This window comes from Heterodontus francisci, chromosome 1 (assembly GCF_036365525.1).
Source record: "Heterodontus francisci isolate sHetFra1 chromosome 1, sHetFra1.hap1, whole genome shotgun sequence".
Taxonomy (NCBI): Eukaryota; Metazoa; Chordata; class Chondrichthyes; order Heterodontiformes; family Heterodontidae; genus Heterodontus; species Heterodontus francisci.
Window position 1 is genome coordinate 241,016,601 of NC_090371.1, and position 25,130 is coordinate 241,041,730.

The window sequence follows — 25,130 nt, forward strand, 5'->3', positions numbered from 1 at the left end:
CACGCAGTCACAGAGAGAACTTGCAAACTCCACACAGGCAGTACCCAGAACTGAACCCGGGTCGCTGGAGCTGTGAGGCGGCAGTGCTAACTACTGCGCCGCCCAATTCATCTGTCATCTCCTTATTTATTACTTAATATCAGGTACAATAGTTCCTCAGCTCACACAAGTCCTTCTTCCAACTGTTTATGTAACAACCCAGGGTCACAATTTTACTTCTACCCTTTTATAGAATTCACAATCTATCCTTGGTAAATTGAAGCCACTCAATATCTGTTGCTGTGCCTACCAAGTTCTTGATCCAATCTCTCCTTCTGACCTAATGATTTACTGCAGACATCAAAGTTAGTTTTCTTCTCCTTCATGTCTCTTATCCCTGTTCACAGGGTTTCCATCTTATTTGCACGTGGAACAGCCAAGTACATCTCTGCTAAACTCAACTTCTCTTTTGCGTAAAAGGCTACACACCCTTACTTTTTGCTTTTTCTATTTTTACTTTTTATTACTATTACACAAAACAACCACCATCTATATTATGCCTTTTAACGTAGAAAAATTATCAAGGCAGTTTATTAGGAGATTAAAAGAAAGTAATAGATGAAAAGAACGCATACAGAGCCATGTACAAGAGTTAGAGGTGACTGCAAGTATGGTTGAAAGAGTGGAGGGAGAAGTAGAGAGGCAAAGTAATTTAAGCAGGATATTCCAAAAGACGCTGTGGCATCTGGAGGCTCTACTACGAAAGACAGGATAAAGAGAGGGGAGAGCACTAAAGGACAATCACTGGACCAAAGGTATGAAAGGAATGCATGTTTGGACAGATTACACAGGTAGGGTGGATAAAATCATAAAAGAATTTGAAGTTAAGGTGGATTATACTGACCATTGCCTCCCAAAGAATGCACATCAAGGGGCAGTCAGGAAAACATACAATCTAGGCCTCTGCCCCATTAAAGTTACGCTGGGATTTCCTTAAGAGGTGGCGGTTGTTCTGTGCTTAGAGTAGGCATGGACCAGTCTGAAGCATGCTGATGAGACAGGAGAATCTTTTCTTGCCTTTGACCTCATTTCCCTAGTGATCCACTTTCCGGGCACTTGAACATGGCAGTGTGCCTTGAACAGAGCGCCTGCACAGGTCCTAGGGCAGTCTAAAAACTCCCAAGCAGGACCATTTAATTTTTTTTTGTTCAAAGAAGTCAACATGCTCCTCACCACTCAGGACTCTAGCTGCCGATCTCAAACAGCCCGAGGGGTCTGCAACTGCACCTCATTTTCTTGCCATTTCCGCTGGCACCCGAGCCATAATTTGCGAGTGTCCTGCCTGAAGTCCTGCAAATGGCTAGGGACAAGAATTTTGGTGATCCTGTTGTTACAGTCACCTGGTTCATTGTATTAATTTTCTCGACATAACTTTTAATTTGGGAATTTAATTTTCTTTAATGTAAGACAAATGAAAACACCTGGTTTGAGAAGCTGGCAAACAAACCTATAGTTGTTACAAATCAAACGGTGGCCCATGTTTATTTAGTAAGGTCATATTCAGAAGTGTGAAGACCCTATCATTACTAATGGGAACTTCTCCGATCATAGAAAGTTTACGGCACAGAAAGAGGCATTTGGCCCATCATGTCTGTGCCAGCTGAAAAATGTTCCACCCATCCTAATACCACCTTCCAGCAGTTGGTCCGTAGCCCTGAAGATTACAGCACTTGAGATGCATATCCCGACTTCTTTTGAATGAGTTGAGGGTCTCTGCCTCAACAAACCCAGCCTATTCAATCTTTCTTCATAGCTGCATTTTTCCAGTCCCGGCAACATCCTTGTAAATCTCCTCTGTAAACTCCCTAGTGCAATTACATCCTTTCTGTAATGAGGTGACCAGAACTGCAAACAGTACTCAAGTTGTGGCCTAACCAATGAGTTATACAGTTCCAGCTCAGGGGAATACAGCGGAGGAGATGTTGTCAGTGTAAGTGCCGAGGTGACCAGTTGACTGGAAAGCGAAGAAGTCAAGGAAGAGTGACACTGCCCAGCGGCAGGAAAGGGGCCAACATTTGCAGACAAAATCCAGAGCGATGGTGGGGAGAAGGTTCACCACAGCCCCCAGATTCTCAGAGGAATCTGTGCAGGTCCTCCTCCAGGTGGTGGAGGCAAGACGGGACATACTATTCAACGCCGATGGCTGAAGAAGGCCTGCAGAAGTGACCAAGGGGACCTGGCTGGAAGTCGCCGAGGAGATCAGCAGCCGCTCTGTGGTACGGAGGACATGGCATCAGTACCGCAAGCGACTCAATGACCTGCTTCGCTCTGCCCGGGTAAGGGGTATTCCTCATTAATCTCATTGTGAAAGTGTCAGAGAAGAGTCATTCTGTCCAAACGATGCAAGGTCGAAAACAGCAATGAGCAGTCCTTGCCTGCTGCACTGTATTGGATGCAGCATGGGCAGGTCTGGGATGCATGGTGATCCAATAGTGTTCAAATTGGGCACTGCATTGCAGTAGTGCTGAAATGCAACAATGAACCCAATGGGTGAGAGTGTAAGAGACCAAATCATATGTCTAAACTAGGTGTGCTTGTTTAAATAGGAGAAGAGGGCTCACAATGCCCGAGAGCGGTCCCAGACCGATGGCGGCCAGGATAATCAGGCATACCTGGCAAGTATGGAGGAGGATGCCTTGATGCTGACAGGGGAGGATGGAGAACGTACCATGTTAAATGGCGAGGTTGGTGGCCCTAGTCATCGGAGTGAGTGACCCATAATGTGGTGGGAGGGTGCAAGGGGTGGGGGGGGGTGGGGGTGAGGCTGGGGGGGGCAGCTAAACTGGTAATTGTCTCGTTCCCTTAACTGTGCTAATAAAAGGTGATTCACACAAATGTGTGTAAACTGCAGTAAGGGACATGTGCTGCAATCTGTGGTGCTGATCAAACTGATTTTCCCTGCAGGTGAAACACATCAGCGGTCAGGAGGGGTCTCCAGGGCTCAACAGTCCCCCTCTGAGGATGAGGAAATTGCCTGAGAGGGTGCACCGTCACATCTTCGCACCTCACCATGTGGCAGCGCAGATACTTCCACCACGGTTGGGATTACTGACTCCGCGGAAACGACACCACTTACGGGTGTTAGCACAGCATAGTTGCCAGACCAACCACCAGAGGCAGAACCGGCCGATGCCCCACACACTCGGAGGAGTGTAGGTGGCCAGGCCAGTGTAGAGCCGCAAGCTGATGATGCACCTCAGAGCATCCATTCGGCGGGAGATGTTACAGGTTCAACATGCGGTGCATGAACATCTGGCGGAGTTGCCAGAGACGCTGCGAGCCATAGCACATACCCTGGAAACTTCCATCCAAGGCATGTCTGCTGCAAACTCTCAGGCATTTGTCCATCTGCCATCCTCCATTGACAGATTGGCGGCTGCAGTAGAGGGGCCGGTACTGGAAGCCATCCGTGATCTCAGGGAGTATAGCCTGCCTGGACCAGGCCATCAGGCCGCAAACTCAGATGTGCATGTGGCAGGTCGAGGCTGCTCATCCCTTTGAGGTCAGCTTTGAGGATCAGTTGAGCTTCAGGAAGGGCAGCAGTTGATAGCACATGGGAACACCTCTCAGGGCGCTCCTGATGCATCATGCAGCCCCTTGCTCCCTCAGCTGGTGACATGTCAACCGCAAACTCCCAGGGTGTTGGAGGGCGTACCTGATATTTCTCATGAGCCCCCTGATATGCCGTGGCCTGCACGGCCACGAGCAGGCACAGGATGTCCGCCAAAGTCATCAAGAGCAGGGTGGCAGCCCAATCAGCCACCTGCCTCTGGTGATGAGGGATCGTCCACATGCAAGAGCACCTGCAAACGTTTTAAGAAATCACAGTATCACTCCTGGTTCACTGGGTTATCTTCCGATTATTTATTTCAAGTGCACATTACATCACTGTAAATAAATTTGTGGTTTGAACATTTAACTTTGCATATGTCATCCATAAGGTAGCATCGTTGCGCTGCTGAAGCGGTTATATATGAGATGTCACACACTTGGGTTGGGTTCATTGTGACATGATGTTTTTAATCTGATCAACTTTTCCCTTTGATGTGCATGTCTTTCCCCTCTCGCAATCCCACAATGGCTCAGTGCATGCCACAATGTGAAATCCTTGCATGCAGCGATCCTTTCAAGAGAAATGCCTGTCTATTAGGGCATCCCGGGTCTTTCTTGCTCTTAATTCCAGAGAACATTCTGCTTCCTCTCCCCTGCCATCATGTGGGTGTTGTTCATCGTCCTCATCAGAAACTCCATCTTCATCTGATGACGCCTCACAGTTATCTAGAACCTTCTGAATGGCGTCTCCCCTTTCCATCGCCAGGTTATGCAAGGCACAGCAAACGACAATAATCCTGGATACCCGTGCTGGCGCATACTGCAGTGTTCCACCTGAGCGGTCCTGACACCTAAATCTCACCTTGAGCAGGCCAATTGTTTGTTTGATTTGGCTGTATGACTCTCATTGAAGCGTTCCTCAGCATGAACCCTTGGGATTCTCACGGGTGTCATCAGCCATGTCTTCAGAGGATAAGCCCTGTCGCCAAGTATCCAGCCTTCCAGTCTGTCGGGGGACTGAAAAGAGCAGGCACCTGAGAGCTTCTGAGAATGTATGCATTGTGGCATACTGGGTATCCAGTATGTCCCTGGGTATCGTGCACAAACCTGCTTGATTCTGTTGCGATGATCACATGCAAGCCTGAATGTTCAATGATTAGAAGCCTTTTCGGTTTATGAATGCCCCTGTATGACCTGCTGGTGATCTAATTGCCACATGCGTACAGTCTATAATGCCCCGAACCATGGGAACCCAGCTATTGTGCTGAATCCTCTTACTCGTTCAGCTTGACTGGTGTTGTCCGTTTTCAAACTAATGAAATTGTGAGCACGTCTGAACAGTGCATCAGCCACAACCTTTATCCAGTGGTGCGCTGCTGCTCGGGAGACTCCGCACAGGTCTGTCTTCGAAGCTTAGAAAGAGCCACATGCATAAAGGTTAAGGGCGACGGTCACCTTTAGAGCAACCGGCATTGGATGGTCACCGAGGCAGTTTGAGGCTACATCCACTGCCACCATCAAACAGAGCAATGTCACCGGCTCACGTGACAGATGCAGCCTTCTTCTGCATTGGCGTTCTGACAGCTGCAGATAGCTCAGACGCGGTCGGTATACCCTGCCTGTTGGTAGGCGCATCTCCTGACATGTGTTCACCCGACACTGCCACCTGCTCTCCCTCCCACAAAACAGGGAGCCAATTGACCAGCTGCGCATGCCCATGCCCAGTTGTCCTTCTGTCCCTGATTGGGGCATGGTCCTCATTCTCTGAAGTGCTGCCTCCAGAATGCACAATTCCCATCGTTGGACTGGTTACCAGATTAAATGTTTAAATCTCAAACTCCAGGCACATACAACCCCCTTCCTTCCACTCACTGACTCAGGACAGATAGATCCCGAGTCAGACTTAGTTGGAGCCCTCTGCACAAGCTACAAATGTCAACATTTATATGCAAAACAAAAACTCTCACAGATAAGCAACACCAAAAACTTTACCCCCAGCACCCTCACTGATTGCTTGCCTTCCGCCCTTTTAAAGCTGCCGGGTCCCTAACACGATCAAAGAACAGTACAGCACAGGAACAGGCCATTCGGCCCTTCAAGCCTGTGCCGATCTGGATGCCTGTCTAAACTAAAACCTTCTGCACTTCCGGGGACCGTACCCGTCTATTCCCATCCTATTCATGTATTTGTCAAGATGCCTCTTAAACTTCCCCCAGCAGCAAGTTCCAGGCACTCACAACCCTCTGTGTAAAGAACTTGCCTCGCACATCCCCTCTAAACTTTGCCCCTCGCACCTTAAACCTATGTCTGCTAGTAACTGACTCTTCCACCCTGGGAAAAAGCTTCTGACTATCCACTCTGTCCATGCCACTCATAACTTTGTAAACCTCTATCATGTTGTCCCTCCACCTCCATCGTTCCAGTGAAAACAATCTGAGTTTATCCAACCTCTCCTCAAAGCTAATACCCTCCAGACCAGGCAACATCCTGGTAAACCTCTTCTGTACCCTCTCCAAAGCCTCCACATCCTTCTGGTAGTGTGGCGACCAGAACTGCACACAATATTCCAAGTGTGGCCTAACCAAGGTTCTGTACAGCTGCAGCATGACTTGCCAATTTTTATACTCTATGCCCCGACCGATGAAGGCAAGCATGCCATATGCCTTCTTGACTACCTTATCCACCTGCGTTGCCACTTTCAGTGATCTGTGGACCTGTACGCCCAGATCTCTCTGCCTGTCAATACTCCTAAGGGTTCTGCCATTTACTGTATACTTCCCACCTGTATTAGATCTTCCAAAATGCATTACCTCACATTTGTCCGGATTAAACTCCATCTGCCATTTCTCCGCCCAAGTCTCCAACTGATCCCTGCAGAACACCACTAGTCACAGCCCTCCATTCAGAAAAGCACCCTTCCACTGCTACCCTCTGTCTTCAGTGACCTGATTTACGGCCGTAAAATCAAACGGCCACGTAAATTTCCAGTCAATTGACTTCAGTTGCTTTAAGTGCTTTGAAATTACTTGCGGTAGGGCGTGTGAGCGGCGACTCGTTCGCGCCCGACTTCCTAGATCGTGAAATGGCGTCTGTGCGTGATGATGCTGGGGACCCAACCCAACGTCATCGGACACCATTTTATCACCTCCAAACGGACCTGATTAAGGTAGGTAAAATTCCGGCCATAGTGTTACAACCAAGGCGGGAGTAATGCAGTTAAGTTAGTCCCACTACTCCACAGGTCATAGCATATTAGTAAAGTTTCCCACCTACTAGAAAGTAGCCAAGTTAAACTCTATTTCTCCCCCAGAATAAAGCACATCAAACCAGGTTTCTTTAAAACAACAAAATTAACTATTTATAATAAACTAAGTCTTAAACAATAATGAGATAACACTATATGTGAAAGGATTCTTTTCAAACTTCTTATTCTTCGGAACCCTCGTGCACACACACACACATACATTCAAAAAAATGGTTAACCGGGGAAAAAGGATGTTTTGGTTTACAACTGTTTCTTAGGAATAAAAAGGAAAAAATAAATGATTGTTTATCCCTTTCTGGTAGGATGTTTCTGGTAAGGTGAGGTGTCCCAGAGTTGAATCGTCAGATGCCACTGGAAGTCTCTCCAGGCGAGGTTGATCAACAGTCTGTGATGGGTAGGCTTGCAAGGTAATTTATCTGCAGTAGGCATCACACAGGTCTTTCAGCAAAGGATAGCAACAGGTCTACTTGGATTTTGAAGTAGCAGTCTAGCAATAGAAGCTTTCTTGAGCTTTCAGGATCTCCCAAAACACAAGAGGTAACAGGAATCATTCTTGAGGCAGGGATTCTTCAGAGACTGGAGGCAATAGGAATCTGCTACCTTTAAAATGCAAGGCCTCCTCTCTGCAAAGCAATTGTCCTCCACAGAGCGTAGCAACTCCTCTTTTCCTGGGTTTTTTCTCTCTCCAGCGATCTTTTCCTTTCTCCAGGCAGACCATAGGCACATCTCAAATGTAGGATTTATTTTTCCAAGAGAGGCAAGTCTTCTTTTACAGCGAGTAGGTCTTTTCTCTGGTTTGCAGAACAGGTCCCAGCCAGGTCTCACTGCATGCTGCTGGTCCAGCCCACACTTCTTTCACAAGACAAAGTGAAACTAAAACCCACAATCAAGTCATGTGACAGTCATAAATCTTCCCCTCATTTCCCTGTTGAGCTGCTTGGACACAGATGCCTTGCAGTTTGTGCACACTTCACTCAGTCCATAATTCACATATCAGCTCTTAAAGCACTTTTTGCAAAGAAAAATAGAAACACTCACATAACAATAGCATACAAATATCAAAATCGGAGGCATCCGTTCCCATTATTGTGTTTCATGACCTTGTCATTATCTCCCACGTAACCACATTCTTAAGAGTCAGTACACTTCCCTACTGTATCAACGCCTGCATTCGAACAGTCATCTATCTACCCCCGTGTTACAAAAATTCCACAGACCCTGTAACACAACTGTCAGGAAAACAGGCTATGCTGTATTAGGATTTTTAATTCATCAATTGGAAACCTACATTAAACTTTAAAAAAGGAAAGCTGGAATCGTACATGCAACTTTCAAAAAACTGGCAGCTAGGTTAGCCACCGCAATTTGCATTGAAATGCCTCACATTCCAAGGCATCGAAGTGGAGACACATGTCTAAATAGCTTGCATCCAGAACAATGGCTTGAAGAGTTGAGTAAATTATCTGGTATTGCCCTCGTTAGCAAGACATTCAAAGCCCTTTTGGCGCATTTACTAGTGGAGACATACCTCCAGGGGGTAAATATTGAAACAATAATACCGGAGATTTGGGATTCTTAGACTTTGGACCTCACTAAAGTAAAAAATGAATAGAATCATGTGACAATCTCCCCAGCCTATGTGAAAACTTGGAGTTTCTGTTACACAGAGCAGACAAGCTTTGAGAATGAATCAATGCAGGACCCCAGTGGGGCTGTGTCTCTCGATCTCTCTCCCTCTCCAGGTAATACTGCAAGTTATGAACCCTGTCTGCGACTGTGGAACATCCAGGTCCATCATTGCTACAGACAGAGACTCTGGGAGAAAGCCACCTACATCACTGTCTCCAAGCAAACCCTGAATTAAGGGGGCCACTTCTACTGTGATGAAATATAGGTATAATAGGCTGAATTAGATAGAAATTAGATATAATTAATACATTATACTTTTTAGAATTAAAGAAATGGTCAGTTTTCAAGGCTCATTGAAATTCCCTTTAAGGGCAAAGTTAAAAGACCTGTTGCATAGAAACATAGAAAATAGGAGCAGGAGTAGGCCATTCGTCCCTTCGAACCTACTCCACCATTCATTATGATCATGGCTGATCATCCAACTCAGTAGCCAGTTCCCGCTTTCGCCCCATACCCTTTGATCCCTTTAGACCCAAGAGCTATATCTAATTCCTTCTTGAAAACATACAATGTTTTGGCCTCAACTGCTTTCTGTGGTAGCAAATTCCACAGGCTCACCACTCTCTGGGTGAAGAAATTTCTTATCTCAGTCCTGAAAGGTTTACCTCGTATCCTTAGACTATGCCCCCACCATCGAGAACATCCTTCCTGCATCTACCCTGTCAAGTCCTGTTAGAATTTTATAGGTTTCTATGAGATCCCCCCTCACTCTTCTGAACTCCAACGAATACAATCCTAACCGACTCAATCTCTCCTCAAACGTCCCGCCATCCCAGGAATCAGTCTGGTAAACCTTTGCTGCACTCCATCTATAGCAAGAACATCCTTCCTCAGATAAGGAGACCAAAACTGCACACAATATTCCAGGTGTGGCCTCACCAAAGCCTTGTATAATTGCAGCAAGACATCCCTGCTCCTGTACTCGAATCCTTTCGCTATGAAGGCCAACATACCATTTGTCTTTTTTACCGCCTGTTGCACCTGCATGCTTACCTTCAGCAACTGGTATACGAGAACACCCAAGTCTCGCTGCATATTCCCCTCTCTCAGTTTATAGCCGTTCAGATAATAATCTGCCTTCCTGTTTTTGCTACCAGAGTGGATAACCTCACATTTATCCACATTATACTGCATCTGCCATGCATTAGTCCACTCATTCAACTTGTCCAAATCACCTTGAAGCCTCTCTGCATCCTCCTCACAACTCACCCTCCCACCCAGCTGTGTGTCATCTGCAAATTTGGAGATATTACATTTTGTTCCTTCATCTAAATCATTAATGTATATTATGAATAGCTGGGGTCCTAGCACCGATCCCTGCGGTACCCTACTAGTCACTGCCTGCCATTCGGAAAAAGACCCATTTATCCCTACTCTTTGTTTCCTGTCCGCCAACCAATTTTCTATCCATCGCAATACACTACCGCCAATCCCATGCGCTTTAATTTAACATGCTAATCTCTTAAGTGGGACTTTGTTAAAAGCCTTCTGAAAGTCGAAATACACCACATCCACTGGCTCCCCCTCATCAACTCTACTAGTTACATCCTCGAAGAATTCAAGTAGATTTGTCAAGCATGATTTCCCTTTCGTAAATCCATGCTGACTTTGCCCGATTCTACCACTGTTCTCTAAGTGGAATGTGTAGCAGAATCACCTTTTAAGGTACATGAAAGAGGCTATACATGTTCCCCCACTGATTAATATCATCCACTAATTAGGATTATAGTTATGAAGTTGACAGACTAACTTAAAGAGATGGTACGAAGTACCATCTAAGAACCATCACAGATGATCAATCACAGAGTGAAACAACAGATGCCACATAAAAGCAATTTAACCCAAAAAGGAAAAAAACAGTTACTGCACAAATTTAATTAAAAATCTTGTAAGTATAAAACACATTTATAAAGTTAAGTCTTAATATTACTGTAAAACACTACAAACATTTTGATCAGATAAAACCTCATAGCTTCACGAGAAGGGAATTCTCAGCAGATAATTAATTGGGAATAAGTAGCTAATGATATTACCATAATTGGAAGTAAGTAATGATATTCCCATATATGGATAACGAAAGTGGGAAAAACATGCACAAAAAGGTAACACTTACATTCCAAAGATGAGTGAATAGATTCGAAACAGTATAAACGTGAAAATTTTGAATCAAGAAATCGGTGGTATTGAAAATCCTCATCAATACTACTCATCCTATGGTAAGAACGGCTGACTGCATGACAAGAGAATTCTGCTCTTCACTGAGAGTGTTTTTTCTTCTTAGGCAGGAGGCTTACTCGGGGCATTTAAGCTAACAACTTACTTTGAATTTTGATGGGTATTCTAAGATATTTTGCTGTAACATTGTCAAGGTTGAACTTTTGGATTCTATTTTTAAAATACGATTATGTTTTACATCTTTTGGTAATCTTTGATATTGTAAGTATACTTATCCACTTAAAAGTTAAATTCTTTAATAAATATATAAAAGTTAATAAATCGTCTCATGTAGCATTCTGTATACAACTACAAGAACCCCCTCTCGGTGTCTCTAAGTGGAGAGATACATATTGAAGAGAGTTCCCAGACCCTTATAATATCTGGGATATTTATGACTTAGCCATAATTATTAAAAAATAGAGAATATTACCATCTTTCAGATAGCCTATGAGTTTTCTTTCTTTGAGGGAGAGCTAGTTCAATTCTTTGGATACAAAATAAGTGTCTATAAGAGTTTGTCTGGTTTGAACTTAATCAAGGGAGATTCATGGAGATGTACTCCTGATTTGGTTTAGTCCCTGTAAGGGGTTAAAGTCATTAATCACTTCACTATCAGCCACGAATTTCAGGATCACAACTTCAGCCAGAAAACATCTGAATTACCAGACCCCATAGACTGTATATTATTATTTGTTCTGGACTCTAGTCCAACTAAACTATTCTTCATCACTCTGTAACCTATTTGTGTGTGTGTGTGCGAGAGAGAGAGAGAAAGTTGGAGTGTAGTTTATTACTTCACTTAGATCGGGTTTTGATTAGACCCAAGAAACCCTGTCCGATTGGCTCTTTTATGATCACAGCCCATAAAGAGTTAAACACTCACTGAATTAGTTAGCACGCCCACTGTTTAAAAAGGAATAAACTCTGTTGTGGTCAAACAAGGAGAGGGACAAGAGGGGAACTTTTCAACTCCTCCTCACCTGATTGTAACACAACACAAATACATTTTCTGTATAAAAATTAATTATACAATTAAACATATGATTATTATTTTTCTATTACTTACATAATGTGAAATATGTTGCTGGTGCACCAGACTGTAGCTCAGGTGAGGGGCATGGATACCAGATAGAGGCTCGTTTGGAGGGCGGGGTAGTGACGCATCACAGCTACAAGCCTTCACATGCCTGTGTGAGCAGCGACGCTTAGTCGCTGGCCGTTGGCGGAATCAAATGGTCGTGGTACCCAAGTACAGGTTTACAAATTTACGAGAGGGAGGGAGGGTGTAAGTGAATTTTGTAATTCTACACATTAGTTATTTACGGTAGACCCTTTGAAATGTTCTCACAGACCCCTGGTCTACTAGACACTTTGTACTGTAATGCCTAGCTTTTGTTATCTTGTCTATCTTCAGCATTCTATTTTCTTTCTAAGCCTATTCTGGTCACCTCTTGTTCCCCTGGTAGCATTAATTTGAAGCCTATCCCACTGAAATTGTCAACACATTCTTTGAGTTCAAAAATTAAGATTAAATTACTTGCTTGAAAGTAGAATATTTAAGAATACTAAGGACTTTAAGAGTAGAATTGGACAAGATGATTCACATGGGGAAAACATTGTCACAAACATGTTGGGCCAAATTCCCCATTTCTTTGCTGTGATGTTCAACGATTTTACACACAGGACATGAACTCTCAGTGTAAGCCTTGTCAGAACAAATCACTCGCAACATTTGTTACTAATTACTGTACCCAGTAGAATAGTTATTTCACTTCTTCCAGCTGACGAGTCATTTTTGAGTTTACATGCAAATTTCATAAAAATAAAATACATGAGGCATTAACGATAATCTGAGAGCCAATCACTGCAGTACTGAGGGAATGCTGCACTGTTAGTAGTACCATCTATTGGATGAGATATTAAACAAAAGCCCTGTCTGCCTTCTTAGGAGGATAAGATCCTCAGGCACTATTTGAAGAGCAGAGAGATTCTCCTGAAGTCCTGACCTATATTTATCCCTCAACCAACATCACTAAAACAGATTATCTGGTCATTTCTCTTATTGTGGGACCTTGCTTCATAAACATTGGCTATTGCATTGCAACAGTTCAAAAAATAATTAATTGGCAGTGATACAGCTGGGATTTCATGATGTCCTGTAGGATGCAATCTAAATGCAATTGACCGAACTTTACAGCATAGAATCAGGCCATTTGGCCTAACAGGTCTATGTCAGTGTTTATGCTCCGTGTCTGCCTCCTTTCACTTTACTTCATCTCACCCTTCGCTCTTTGAATAACGAATTGCTGGTCAGCCGTAGAATATCAGAAGTGAAATTAAATTGTTAGCCATGGTTCAGTTGGTAGAATTCTCACTAACTCAGAAAGAAGGCTGTGCATTCAAGTCCCATTCTGGAGACACGAGCACAAAAATCTAGGCAGACACTCAAGTGCAGTACCAAGAGAGTGCTACACTGTCAGAGGTGCTGTGTTTTGTATCTGATGTCAAACCAAGCACTGCACTACTTCGAAGAGGAGCAGGGGAGTTATCCTCATGTCCTGGCCAATATTTATCCTTCAATCAGCATGACTAAAAAAAAATTGATTAACTGGTTATTGTTACATAGTGCTTTGGGACGTCTTGAGGTTGTGAAAGGTGCTATATAAATGCAAGTCTGTCTTTCTTTACTTATTTATATCACTCAGCTAAACATAGTGGACTATGCAACTTTTTTGTTGCTCCAGCACATTGTATGCAATATTCCACCACGTTTAGCACATAGAAATACTAGCGGGAGAATCTTATGCTCTCCCCAGCGTCATGTTTGGAGGCAGGGAGAGCATATAATCGGGCGGGATGGTGGGGGGGGGGGGGGGGGGGGGGGGGACCCTGCCGCCAATTGAGGCCCTTAAGTGGGCAACTAATGCCCACTTAAGGGCCTCGTTCCACCACTGCCGGAATTAGCCCAGCAGCTGGCAGGGAGAACACAGCAACCCTGTGCGGGTTGGTTGCTGGCTTCTGGGGAGGGTGGGGGACATAGCTTTAAGTTGAGGGGTGAAAGATATAGGACAGATGTCAGAGGTAGTTTCTTTACGCAGAGAGTAGTAGGGGCGTGGAACGCCCTGCCTGCAACAGTAGTAGACTCGCCAACTTTAAGGGCATTTAAGTGGTCATTGGATAGACATATGGATGAAAATGGAATAGTGTAGGTCAGATGGTCGGCGCAACATCGAGGGCCGAAGGGCCTGTACTGCGCTGTAACGTTCTAATTCTAATTCTAATTCCCCAAAGGAGGCGGCGCGGGGCTCTCCCAGCGTTTTTGCTGGTGTTTGAGACCACCGTCGCGAAGACAAAATCCCAGCCTAGGAATCCAATGGAAAGTTTAAACAAGGAATTGATTAAGAGTTCAAACAAGACAGCAACAAATGCTTACCTTCAATCATTAAATTTTAAAATATAAAATTAGTTTCTTAGGAGATATAAAATGCTTTATTAAGCAGATTAACCGTTAGCTTTAATTTAGCAACTGGACCAATCAGCAAAAGATACAGTGGTGGGGATGGTTCAGCCTTTGATACAATTTCTTCAGCTTGTTCTTCAACACCATCTGTAACCACTGGAGCTTCGTCGAGTTTAAAGGTAGTAATCCGCTTGTTTGGCATAGATTCTGCAAAACCAAACTTCCCACCTTCCTTCCTGTTCAATGCAAAATTCAGAGATAATTTAGTAAGCTCCTGCATAAAATCTTAGCAACTGAGTTTGCAATTGTTATTAATATACCAAATTATTTACTCAAACTATAGTCTTCTTTACTCTTTGATATTGTTGTCAACAGGAGGCAAGGAAGGAAAGAAAATGTTAGGACACTACAGATTTGAAATTCCTGCAGGGTTCAATCAGTCTCCTGCTGAAACTCTGGAATCCATCTGAAAATGGCCGAGAGTCTGGATTCTCATTTCTAGGTGAACCATGGTTAACTTATAAAAAGCAGAATTTCAGTCCACCCTGGGATAGGGAGCTCCTACGCAGGAAGCTTCCACTGCTCAGGCCATGAACATAATGTCTTACTGGAGGCTGGTACACAGACCAGGGTTTTTAAAAAAAAAAGCAATTGTAGGTTGTGCCCCCAACCCCCTTGCAAGGAACAATGTGCAAGAATCTGAAGCTGTTGAGGCCACATGTGTAGAGCATGAAAACGAAGGATGCCACTCAGGATACACAAATAAAGCTATGCCTTTATCTTGGGCCTGCTTGCATCATAAGCTTGTCCTCCTGATTAACTTGCTAACGACAAAATAATAAAATGCATTCTTGAGGAAATCAATGGAAAAGGGTTGGCCCTCCAACTGCATCATGCTCTATCCCCTTGAACCCTCCCTAATTTTTCCAGCCTCTGCTGAACAGATGTGATAGGAACATAGCAACAGGAGCAGGCCATTTAGCCCATCGAGTCTACCCTGCCATTCAATATGATCATGGCTGATCTTCCACTTCAATGCCTTTTTCCCACACTATCCTCATATCCCCTTACGCCATTTGTATTTAGAAATCTGTTAATCTCTGCGTTAAACATACTCAAGGACTGAGCTTCTACAGCCCACTGGGGTAGAGAATTCCAAAGATACACAACCCTCTGAGTAAAGAAATTTCTCCTCATCTGTCTTAAGCGGCTTCCCCCTTATTTTAAAATTGTGTCCCCTGGTTCTAGGCTCCCCAACCAGGGGAAATATCTTAGCTGCATCTATCCTGTCTATCCCTTGAAGTATTTTATAGATTTCAAAGGTCTCATTCTTCGAAACTCTAGAGAATACAGACCCAGTTTCCCCAATCTCTCTTCATAGGACAGTCCCGCCATCCCAGGAACAAGTCTGGTGAACGTTCGTTGCACTCCCTCTATGGCAATAGTATCCTTCCTAAGGTAAGAGGACCAAAACTGCACAGAGGACTCCAGGTATGGACTAACCAATTCTATACAAGACTTCACTACTCCTGTACTCAAATCCAAAACAACGGGAGAGAAGGAGACTGAGTGAGACCAGCGTTGTTTAAAAAGAGCAGCGACAGCGCGCCTGAGTTTTGAAAGGGGAAGCCAACAGTGACATCACAGGAGAACTGCAAGGTGATTGGTTGGTGAATAGCAGCTGTTAGAATATCGTAAAAAATAAGGGGTAAGTTTTTTTTTGTTGAAAATAAAATCTCTGGAGATAAGGTGAGCACTACTGAAGTGTTTTTTTTTAAAAAGAATTTTAGATTGAAGTGGGTAGAACAAGGCCCCTAGTATAATTGGTATTTTTTAATTCAGGGAGTAACTAATTAACCTAAGGGTAAATCATGGCAGGAGAGCTCAGCCCCATGATATACTCCTCCTGTGCTATGTGGGAAATCAGGGACGCTTCCAGTGTCCCTGATGACCATGTGTGCAGGAAGTGTATCCATCTGCAGCTACTGACTACCCGCATGATGGAGCTGGAGCTGCGGGTGGATTCACTGTGGAGCATTCGCGATGCTGAGGACGTCGTGGATAACACGTTTAGTGAGGTGCTCCCGCCGCAGGTAATGGCTGCACAAGGAGAAGAGATGGGTGACCACCAGACGGAGTGGTTTTTCAGTAGATTTATTGGGAATCTAGAATAGTGGGAATGGAGGTAAAGGCAGTTGTATGTTCCTCCTGCAGAATGTGGGAGGTAGGGGTCGCCAAGAGTGTCCCTGCTGACTGCATCTGCGGGAAGTGCACCCAACTCCAGCTCCTCGCAGACCGCGTTAGGGAACTGGAGCTGGAGCTGGATGAACTTCGGATCATTCGGGAGGCGGAGGGGATTATTGACAGGAGTTATAGGGAGGCAGTCACACCTCAGGTAAAAGAAGTAGGTAGATGGGTTACCGTCAGGGGAAGGAAAGGGAACCAGCAGGCAGTGCAGGGATCCCCTGTGGCCGTTTCCCTCAACAACAGGTATACCGTTTTGGATACTGTTGGGGGGGACGACTTACCAGGGGTAAGCAATGGGGTGCAGGTCTCTGGCACAGAGTCTGTCCCTGTTGCTCAGAAGGGAAAAGGGAAGAGGAGCAGAGCATTAGTCATTGGGGACTCCATAGTTAGGGGAACAGATAGGAGGTTCTGTGGGAACGAGAGAGACTCACGGTTGGTGTGTTGCCTCCCAGGTGCCAGGGTACGTGATGTCTCCGATCGTGTTTTTGGGATCCTTAAGGGGGAGGGGGAGCACCCCCAAGTCGTGGTCCACATAGGCACCAACGACATAGGTAGGAAGAGAGATGGGGATTTAAGGCAGAAATTCAGGGAGCTAGGGTGGAAGCTTAGAGCGAGAACAACCAGAGTTGTTATCTCTGGGTTGTTGCCTGTGCCACGTGCTAGCGAAGAGAGGAATAGGGAGAGAGAGGAGTTGAACACGTGGCTGCAGGGATGGTGTAGGAGGGAGGGTTTTGGTTTCCTGGATAATTGGGGCTCTTTCTGGGGTAGGTGGGACCTCTACAAACAGGATGGTCTTCACCTGAACCAGAGGGGTACCAATATCCTGGGGGGGAGATTTGTTAGTGCTCTTAGGGGGGGTTTAAACTAAATCAGCAGGGGAATGGGAACCTAAATTGCAGTGCCAGTGTACAGGCTGTTGAGAGTAGTGAGGTAGGGGATAAGGTTACAGGGACGCAAGAGGGCACTGGCAAGCAAGAACTTGGTTTAAAGTGTGTCTACTTCAACGCCAGGAGCATCCGGAATAAGGTGGGTGAGCTTGCAGCATGGGTTGGTACCTGGGATCCTGATGTTGTGGCCATTTCGGAGACATGGGTAGAGCAGGGGCAGGAATGGATGTTGCAGGTTCCGGGATTTAGATGTTTCAGAAAGAACAGAGAAGAGGGTAAAAGAGGGGGGGGTGTGGCATTGTTAATCAAGGAAAGTATTACAGCGGCAGAAAGGACGTTTGAGGACTCGTCTACTGAGGTAGTATGGGCCGAGGTTAGAAACAGAAGAGGAGAGGTCACCCTGTTGGGAGTTTTCTATAGACCTCCGAATAGTTCCAGAGATGTAGAGGAAAGGATAGCGAAGATGATTCTCGACAGGAGCGAGAGTAACAGGGTAGTGGTTATGGGGGACTTTAACTTTCCAAATATTGACTGGAAATACTATAGTTCGAGTACTTTAGATGGGTCTGTTTTTGTCCAGTGTGTGCAGGAGGGTTTTCTGACACAGTATGTGGACAGGCCAACCAGGGGCGATGCCACATTGGATTTGGTACTGGGTAATGAACCCGGCCAGGTGTTCGATTTAGATGTAGGTGAGCACTTTGGCGATAGTGATCACAATTCGGTTAGGTTTACCTTAGCGATGGGCAGGGACAGGTATATACCACAGGGCAAGAATTATAGCTGGGGGAAAGGAAATTATGACGCGATTAGGCAAGATTTAGGATGTGTAGGATGGGGAAGGAAACTGCAGGGGATGGGCACAAACGAAATGTGGAGCTTATTCAAGGAGCAGCTAATGCGTGTCCTTGATAAGTATGTACCTGTCAGGCAGGGAGGAAGTTGTCGAGCAAGGGAGCCGTGGTTTACTCAAGAAGTTGAAGCGCTTGTCAAGAGGAAGAGGGCGGCTTATGTTAGGATGAGACGTGAAGGCTCAGTTAGGGCGCTTGAGAGTTACAAGCTAGCCAGGAAGGATCTAAAGGGAGGGCTAAGAAGAGCAAGGAGAGGACACGAGAAGTCATTGGCGGATAGGATCAAAGAAAACCCTAAGGCTTTCTATAGGTATATCAGGAATAAACGAATGATAAGAGTTAGAACAGGGCCAATCAAGGATAGTAGTGGGAAGTTGTGTGCGGAATCAGAGGAGATAGGGGAAGCGTTAAATGAATATTTTTCGTCAGTATTTACAGTAGAGAAAGAAAATGTTGCCGAGGAGATTACTGAGATACAGCCTACTAGGCTAGATGGGATTGAGATTCACAAGGAGGAGGTGTTAGCAATTTTGGAAAGAGTGAAAATAGATAAGTCCCCTGGGCCAGATGGGATTTATCCTAGGATTCTCTGGGAAGCCAGGGAGGAGATTGCAGAGCCGTTGTTGTTGATCTTCAAGTCGTCATTGTCGACAGGAGTAGTGCCGGAGGACTGGAGGATAGCAAATGTTGTCCCCTTGTTCAAGAAGGGGAGTAGAGACAGCCCTGGTAATTATAGACCTGTGAGCCTTACTTCGGTTGTGGGTAAAATGTTGGAAAAGGTTATAAGAGACAGGATTTATAATCATCTTGAAAAGAATAAGTTCATTTGCGATAGTCAGCACGGTTTTGTGAAAGGTAGGTCGTGCCTCACAAACCTTATTGAGTTTTTCGAGAAGGTGACCAAACAGGTGGATGAGGGTAAAGCCGTGGATGTGGTGTATATGGATTTCAGTAAGGCGTTTGATAAGGTTCCCCACGGTAGGCTATTGCAGAAAATACGCAAGTATGGGGTTGAAGGTGATTTAGAGCTTTGGATCAGAAATTGGCTAGCTGAAAGAAGACAGAGGGTGGTGGTTGATGGCAAATGTTCATCCTGGAGTTTAGTTACTAGTGGTGTACCGCAAGGTTCTGTTTTGGGACCACTGCTGTTTGTCATTTTTATAAATGACCTGGATGAGGGTGTAGAAGGGTGGGTTAGTAAATTTGCGGATGACACGAAGGTCGGTGGAGTTGTGGATAGTGTCGAAGGGTGTTGTAGGGTACAGAGGGACATAGATAGGCTGCAGAGCTGGGCTGAGAGATGGCAAATGGAGTTTAATGCGGAGAAGTGTGAGGTGATTCACTTTGGAAGGAGTAACAGCAATGCAGAGTACTGGGCTAATGGGAAGATTCTTGGTAGTGTAGATGAGCAGAGAGATCTTGGTATCCAGGTACATAAATCCCTGAAAGTTGCTACCCAGGTTAATAGGGCTGTTAAGAAGGCATATGGTGTGTTAGCCTTTATTAGTAGGGGGATCGAGTTTCAGAGCCACGGGGTCATGATGCAGCTGTACAAAACTCTGGTGAGGCCGCACCTGGAGTATTGCGTGCAGTTCTGGTCACCGCATTATAGGAAGGATGTCGAAGCTTTGGAAAGGGTGCAGAGGAGATTTACTAGGATGTTGCCAGGTATGGAAGGAAGGTCTTACGAGGAAAGGCTGAGGGACTTGGGGTTGTTTTCGTTAGAGAGAAGGAGGAGGAGAGGTGACTTAATAGAGACATACAAGATAATCAGAGGGTTAGATAGGGTGGATAGTGAGAGTCTTTTTCCTCGGATGAGGATGGCAAACACGAGGGGACATAGCTTTAAGTTGAGGGGTGAAAGATATAGGACAGATGTCAGAGGTAGTTTCTTTACGCAGAGAGTAGTAGGGGCGTGGAACGCCCTGCCTGCAACAGTAGTAGACTCGCCAACTTTAAGGGCATTTAAGTGGTCATTGGATAGACATATGGATGTAAATGGAATAGTGTAGCAACATCGAGGGCCGAAGGGCCTGTACTGCGCTGTAATATTCTAATTCTAATTCTAATTCTAGTAGGCGCAGGCAGGTAGTGCAGTAGTCCCCTGTAGCCATCCCCCTCTCAAACAGATATACCGCTTTGGATACTGTTGGGGGTGGGGGGGGGGGGGGGGGCGGGGAGATGACCTCCCAGGGGAAAGCAGCAACAGCCAAGTTTGTGGCACCACGGAGGGCTCTGCTGCACAGCAGGGGTGGAAAAGCTATTGTGATAGGGGATTTTATCGTAAGGGGTGCAGATAGGCATTTCTGTGGCCGCAAATGAGACTCCAGGATGGTATGTTGCCTCCCTGGTGCTAGGGTCAAGGATGTCTCGGAGCGGCTGCAGGACATTCTGAAAGGGGAGGGTGAGCAGCCAGAGGTTGTCGTCCATATTGGTACTAACCACATAGGCAGGAAAAGAGATGAGGTCCTGCAAAGTGAATACAGGGAGTTATGCAGAAGGTTAAAAAGCAGGACCTCTAGGGTTGTAATCTCAGGATTACTCCTTGTGCCATGTGCTAGTGAGGGTAGGAATAGGAGGATTAGGCAAATGAATGCGTGGCTGAAGAGCCGGTGTAGGCAGGAGGGCTTCAGCTACTTGGATAATTGGATCACTTCTGGTGCAGAGGTGACCTGTACAAGAAGGATGGGTTGCAGCTAAACTGAAGGGGGACCCATATCCTTGCGGGGAGGTTTGCTAGCACTACTCGGGAGAGTTTAAACTAGTCTTGCAGGGGGGTGGGACCCAAAATAGTAGTCTCTCCGATGAGATAGTTGAGGCAAATGTAGAGGTTAAAGCAAGCAAGTCCAGTAGGCAGGCCGGGCAGGGGCAGGACAGGGAGCGTGGAAGGTCTGGTAGGCTAAACTGCATTTACTTTAATGCAAGAAGCCTTACAGTTAAGGCAGATGAACTCAGAGCATGGATCGGCACATGGGATTGTCATATTATTGCTATTACGGAAACGTGGTTGAGGGACGGGCAGGACTGGCAGCTCAATGTTCCGGGGTACCGAACTTTCCGGCGTGACAGAGGTGGAGGTAAGAGAGGGGGGGGAGAGTTGCACTATGGATTAGGGAGGACATCACGGCAGTACTTAGAGAGGATATCCAGGGGGGAATGTCCAGCGAGGCCATATGGGTACAACACAGAAATAAGAAAGGGGTGATCACTTTGATGGGATTATATTATAGGCCCCCCAGTAGTCAGAGGGAAGTGGAGGAGCATATATGTAGGGAAGTCACAGATAGGTGTAGGAATTATAGGGTTGTCATAGTCGGTGATTTTAACTTCCCAAATATTGACTGGGACTGCCTTAGTGCTAAGGGATCAGATGGGGAAGAATTTGTTAAGTGTGTCCACGATAGTTTTCTGAAGCAGTATGTGGATGGCCCTACGAGAGAAGGGGCTACACTCGACCTCCTCTTAGGAAATGAGGATGGGCAGATGGTTGATGTGTCAGTGGGGGAGCACTTTGGGGCCAGTGACCATAACTCTATTAGCTTCAAGATAGTTATGGAAAAGGATAGGACTGGTCCTCATGTTGAAGTCCTAAATTGGGGGAAGGCTAATTTCAATGGCATCAGACAGGAACTCTCAAAAGTTGAATGGGAGAGGCTGTTTACAGGTAAAGGGACATCTGGCAAATGGGAGGCTTTTAAAAGTGAGATAGGAAGACTTTAAGGGCCAGAACGTTCCTTTAGATGGAAGGGCAAGGCTGGCAAGTCTAGGGAACCTTGGTTGACGAGGGATATTGAGGGTCTGGTCAGGACAAAGAAGGAGGCATATGTCAGGTATAGGCAGCTGGGATTGAGCGAGTCCCTCGAGGAGTATCAGGGATGTAGGAGTACACTTAAGAAGGAAATCAGGAGGCAAAAAGGGGCCATGAGATTTCCCTGGCAGATAAGATAAAGGACAATCCTAAAAGATTCGATAAGTATATTAAGATTAAAAGGGTAGCTAGAGAGAGACAAAAACAAGAAATGCTGGATTCACTCAGCAGGTCTGGCAGCATCTGTGGAAAGAGAAGCAGAGTTAACGTTTCGGGTCAGTGACCCTTCTTCGGAACCCGAAGAAGGGTCACTGACCCGAAACGTTAACTCTGCTTCTCTTTCCACAGATGCTGCCAGACCTGCTGAGTGAATCCAGCATTTCTTGTTTTTGTTTCAGATTTCCAGCATCCGCAGTATTTTGCTTTTATTTTAGCTAGAGAGAGAGTAGGTTCCCTTAAGGATCAGTGTGGCAATCTATGTGTGGAGCCACAGGAAATGGGCGAGGTCTTAAATGAATACTTCTCGTCCATATTTACCGTGGAGAGGTCAGTTCAAGGGAGGGAACAGCGATATCCTGGAGCATATCAACATTACAAAGGAGGAGGTGTTGGAGGTTTTAAAGTGCGTTAAAGGTGGATAAATCCCCAGGGCCTGACCTGGTGTATCTTAGGATGCTATGGGAAGCAAGGCAGGAGATTGCTGGGGCCCTGGCAGAGATTTTTGTATCATTGTTAGCCACGGGTGAGGTACCGGAAGACTGGAGGATAGCTAATGTTGTGCCTTTATTTATGAAGGGCAGCAGGGATAAGCCAGGGAACTACAGTCCGGTGAGCCTTACATCAGTGGTGGGAAAGTTATTGGAAGGGATTCTGAGAGACAGGATTTATATGCATCTGGAAAGGCATGGTCTGATTAGGGATAGTCAGCATGGCTTTGTGCGTGGGAAATCATGTCTCACGAATTTGTTTGAGTTTTTCGAAGAGGTGACCAAGAGGATTGACGAGGGCAGGGCGATGGACGTTGTCGACATGGACTTTAGCAAGGCCTTTGACAAGGTCCCGCATGGTAGGCTGGTCCAGAAGGTTCGAAAACATAGGATCCAGGGTGAGCTTGCAAATTGGATACAAAATTGGCTTGGTGATAGGAGGCAGAGGGTGGTAGTGGAGGGTTGTTTTTCAGATTGGAGGCCACTGACCAGTGGTGTGCCGCAGGGATCAGTGTTGGGCCCTCTGTTGTTTGTCATATATATTAATGACTTGGATGTGAATGTAGGGGGCATAATTAGTAAGTTTGCAGATAATACCAAAATTGGTTGTATAGTGGACAGTGAAGAAGGTTGTCTAAGGTTACAACAGGATATAGATAAACTGGGAAAGTGGGCAAGGGACTGGCAAATGGAATTTAAAGCAAACAGGTGTGAAGTGATGCAGTTTGGGAAGTTAAACCAGGGCAGGACATATCCAGTAAATGGCAGGGCCCTGGGGAGTGTTGTTGAGCAGAGAGACCTTGGGGTGGTGAAGGCGGCGTATGGCATGCTTGCCTTCATTGGCTGCGGCATCGAGTACAAGAGTTGGGACGTCATGTTACAGTTGTACATGACGTTGGTTAGGCCGCATTTGGAGTACTGTGTGCAGTTCTGGTCGCCGCACTACAGGAAAGATGTGATTAAGCTAGAGAAGATGCAGAAATGATTCACAAGGATGTTGCCTGGTTTAGAGGGCTTGAGTTATAAAGAGAGATTAGATAGGCTTGGTCTGTTTTCCCTGGAACGAAGGAGGCTGAGAGGGGACATGATAGAGATATATAAAATTATGAGAGGCATAGATAGGGTAGATAGCCAGAGTCTGTTTCCCATGGTAGGGGTGACTAAAACTAGAGGGCATAGATTTAAAGTGAGGAGGAGGAGGTTTAAAGGGGATCAAAGGGGTAAATTTTTCACACAAAGAATAGTGGGTATCTGGAATGAGCTGCCAGAGGAGGTGGTGGAGGCAGGAACAGTAGCAACATTTAAGAGGCATCTGGACAGGTACCTGAATGAGCAAGGCATAGAGGGATGTGGAATTAATGCAGGCAGATGGGATTAGTATAGATAGGCATTATGGTCGGCATGGACGCGGTGGGCCGAAGGGCCTGTTTCTATGCTGTACGACTCTATGACTCTCTTGCGATAAAGGCCAACATTTTATTCGCCTTCTTAATTGCTTGCTGCACCTGCAGATTAGCTTTCAGTGACTTATTGACAAGGACACCCAGGTATATCTACACTTTCTAACCTCTTATCATTTAATAAATATCTATTCACCCTACCAAAGTGGACACCTCACATTTTTCCACATTATATTCCATCTGCCATGTTCTTGCCCACTAAGTCTTTCCAAATCCCCTTGAAGCTGCTTTGCATCTTCCTCACAACACACATTCCCACCTAGTTTTGTGTCATCTGCGAACTTAGAAATACGACATTTGGTCCCCACATCCAAATCATTGATATATATTGTGAACAGCTGGGGCACAAGCACTGATCCCTGTGTGACCACTAGTCACAGCCTGCCAACGTGAGAATGACCCATTTATTCCTACTCTTTGCTTTCTGCCTGTTAACCAATCCTTAATCCATGCCAGTATATTACCTCCTACACCATGTGCTTTCATTTTGCTAACCAACCTCCTGTAGGGGACTTTATCAAAGGCCTTCTGAAAACCCAAGTATACCAAAGTCCACCCCTTTATCAATTCTGTTGGTAACATCCTCAAAAAACTCCAACAGGTTCGTCATGTTGACTATGCCCAATCAGATCATTATTATCCAAATGTCCATTTATCACATCCTTTTGTACAGATTCTAGCATTTTCCCAACGACTGATGTAAGGCTAACAGGTCTGTAACTTCCTGTTTTCTAACTCTCTCCCTTCTTAAATAGAGGGGTGACATTTGCGACCATCCAATCTACAGGAACCGCTCCAGAATCTATAGAATTTTGCAAGATGATCACCAATGCAACAACTATTTCCATAGCTACCTCTTTCAACATTCTGGGATGTAGAATATCAGGTCATGGGTACTTATCAACCTTAGCCCCATTAATTTCTCCAATACAACCTTTTTACTAATAC

The 25,130-nt window shown here is 45.4% G+C and overlaps 1 protein-coding gene across 3 annotated transcripts in view; it reads right to left on the reverse strand.

Annotated features, from left to right (window-relative positions):
- exosc9 (exosome component 9) overlaps positions 1-25,130 on the reverse strand; it is a 137,356-nt gene that overhangs the window by 10,411 nt on the left and 101,815 nt on the right. For 2 of the 3 annotated variants that reach the window (XM_068023299.1, XM_068023128.1), the window contains one exon: positions 14,312-14,458. In XM_068023299.1, the coding sequence (XP_067879400.1) occupies positions 14,312-14,458 (147 nt within the window). The remainder of the gene's footprint in view (positions 1-14,311; positions 14,459-25,130) is intronic. The other variant, XM_068023212.1, reaches the window with a different exon arrangement.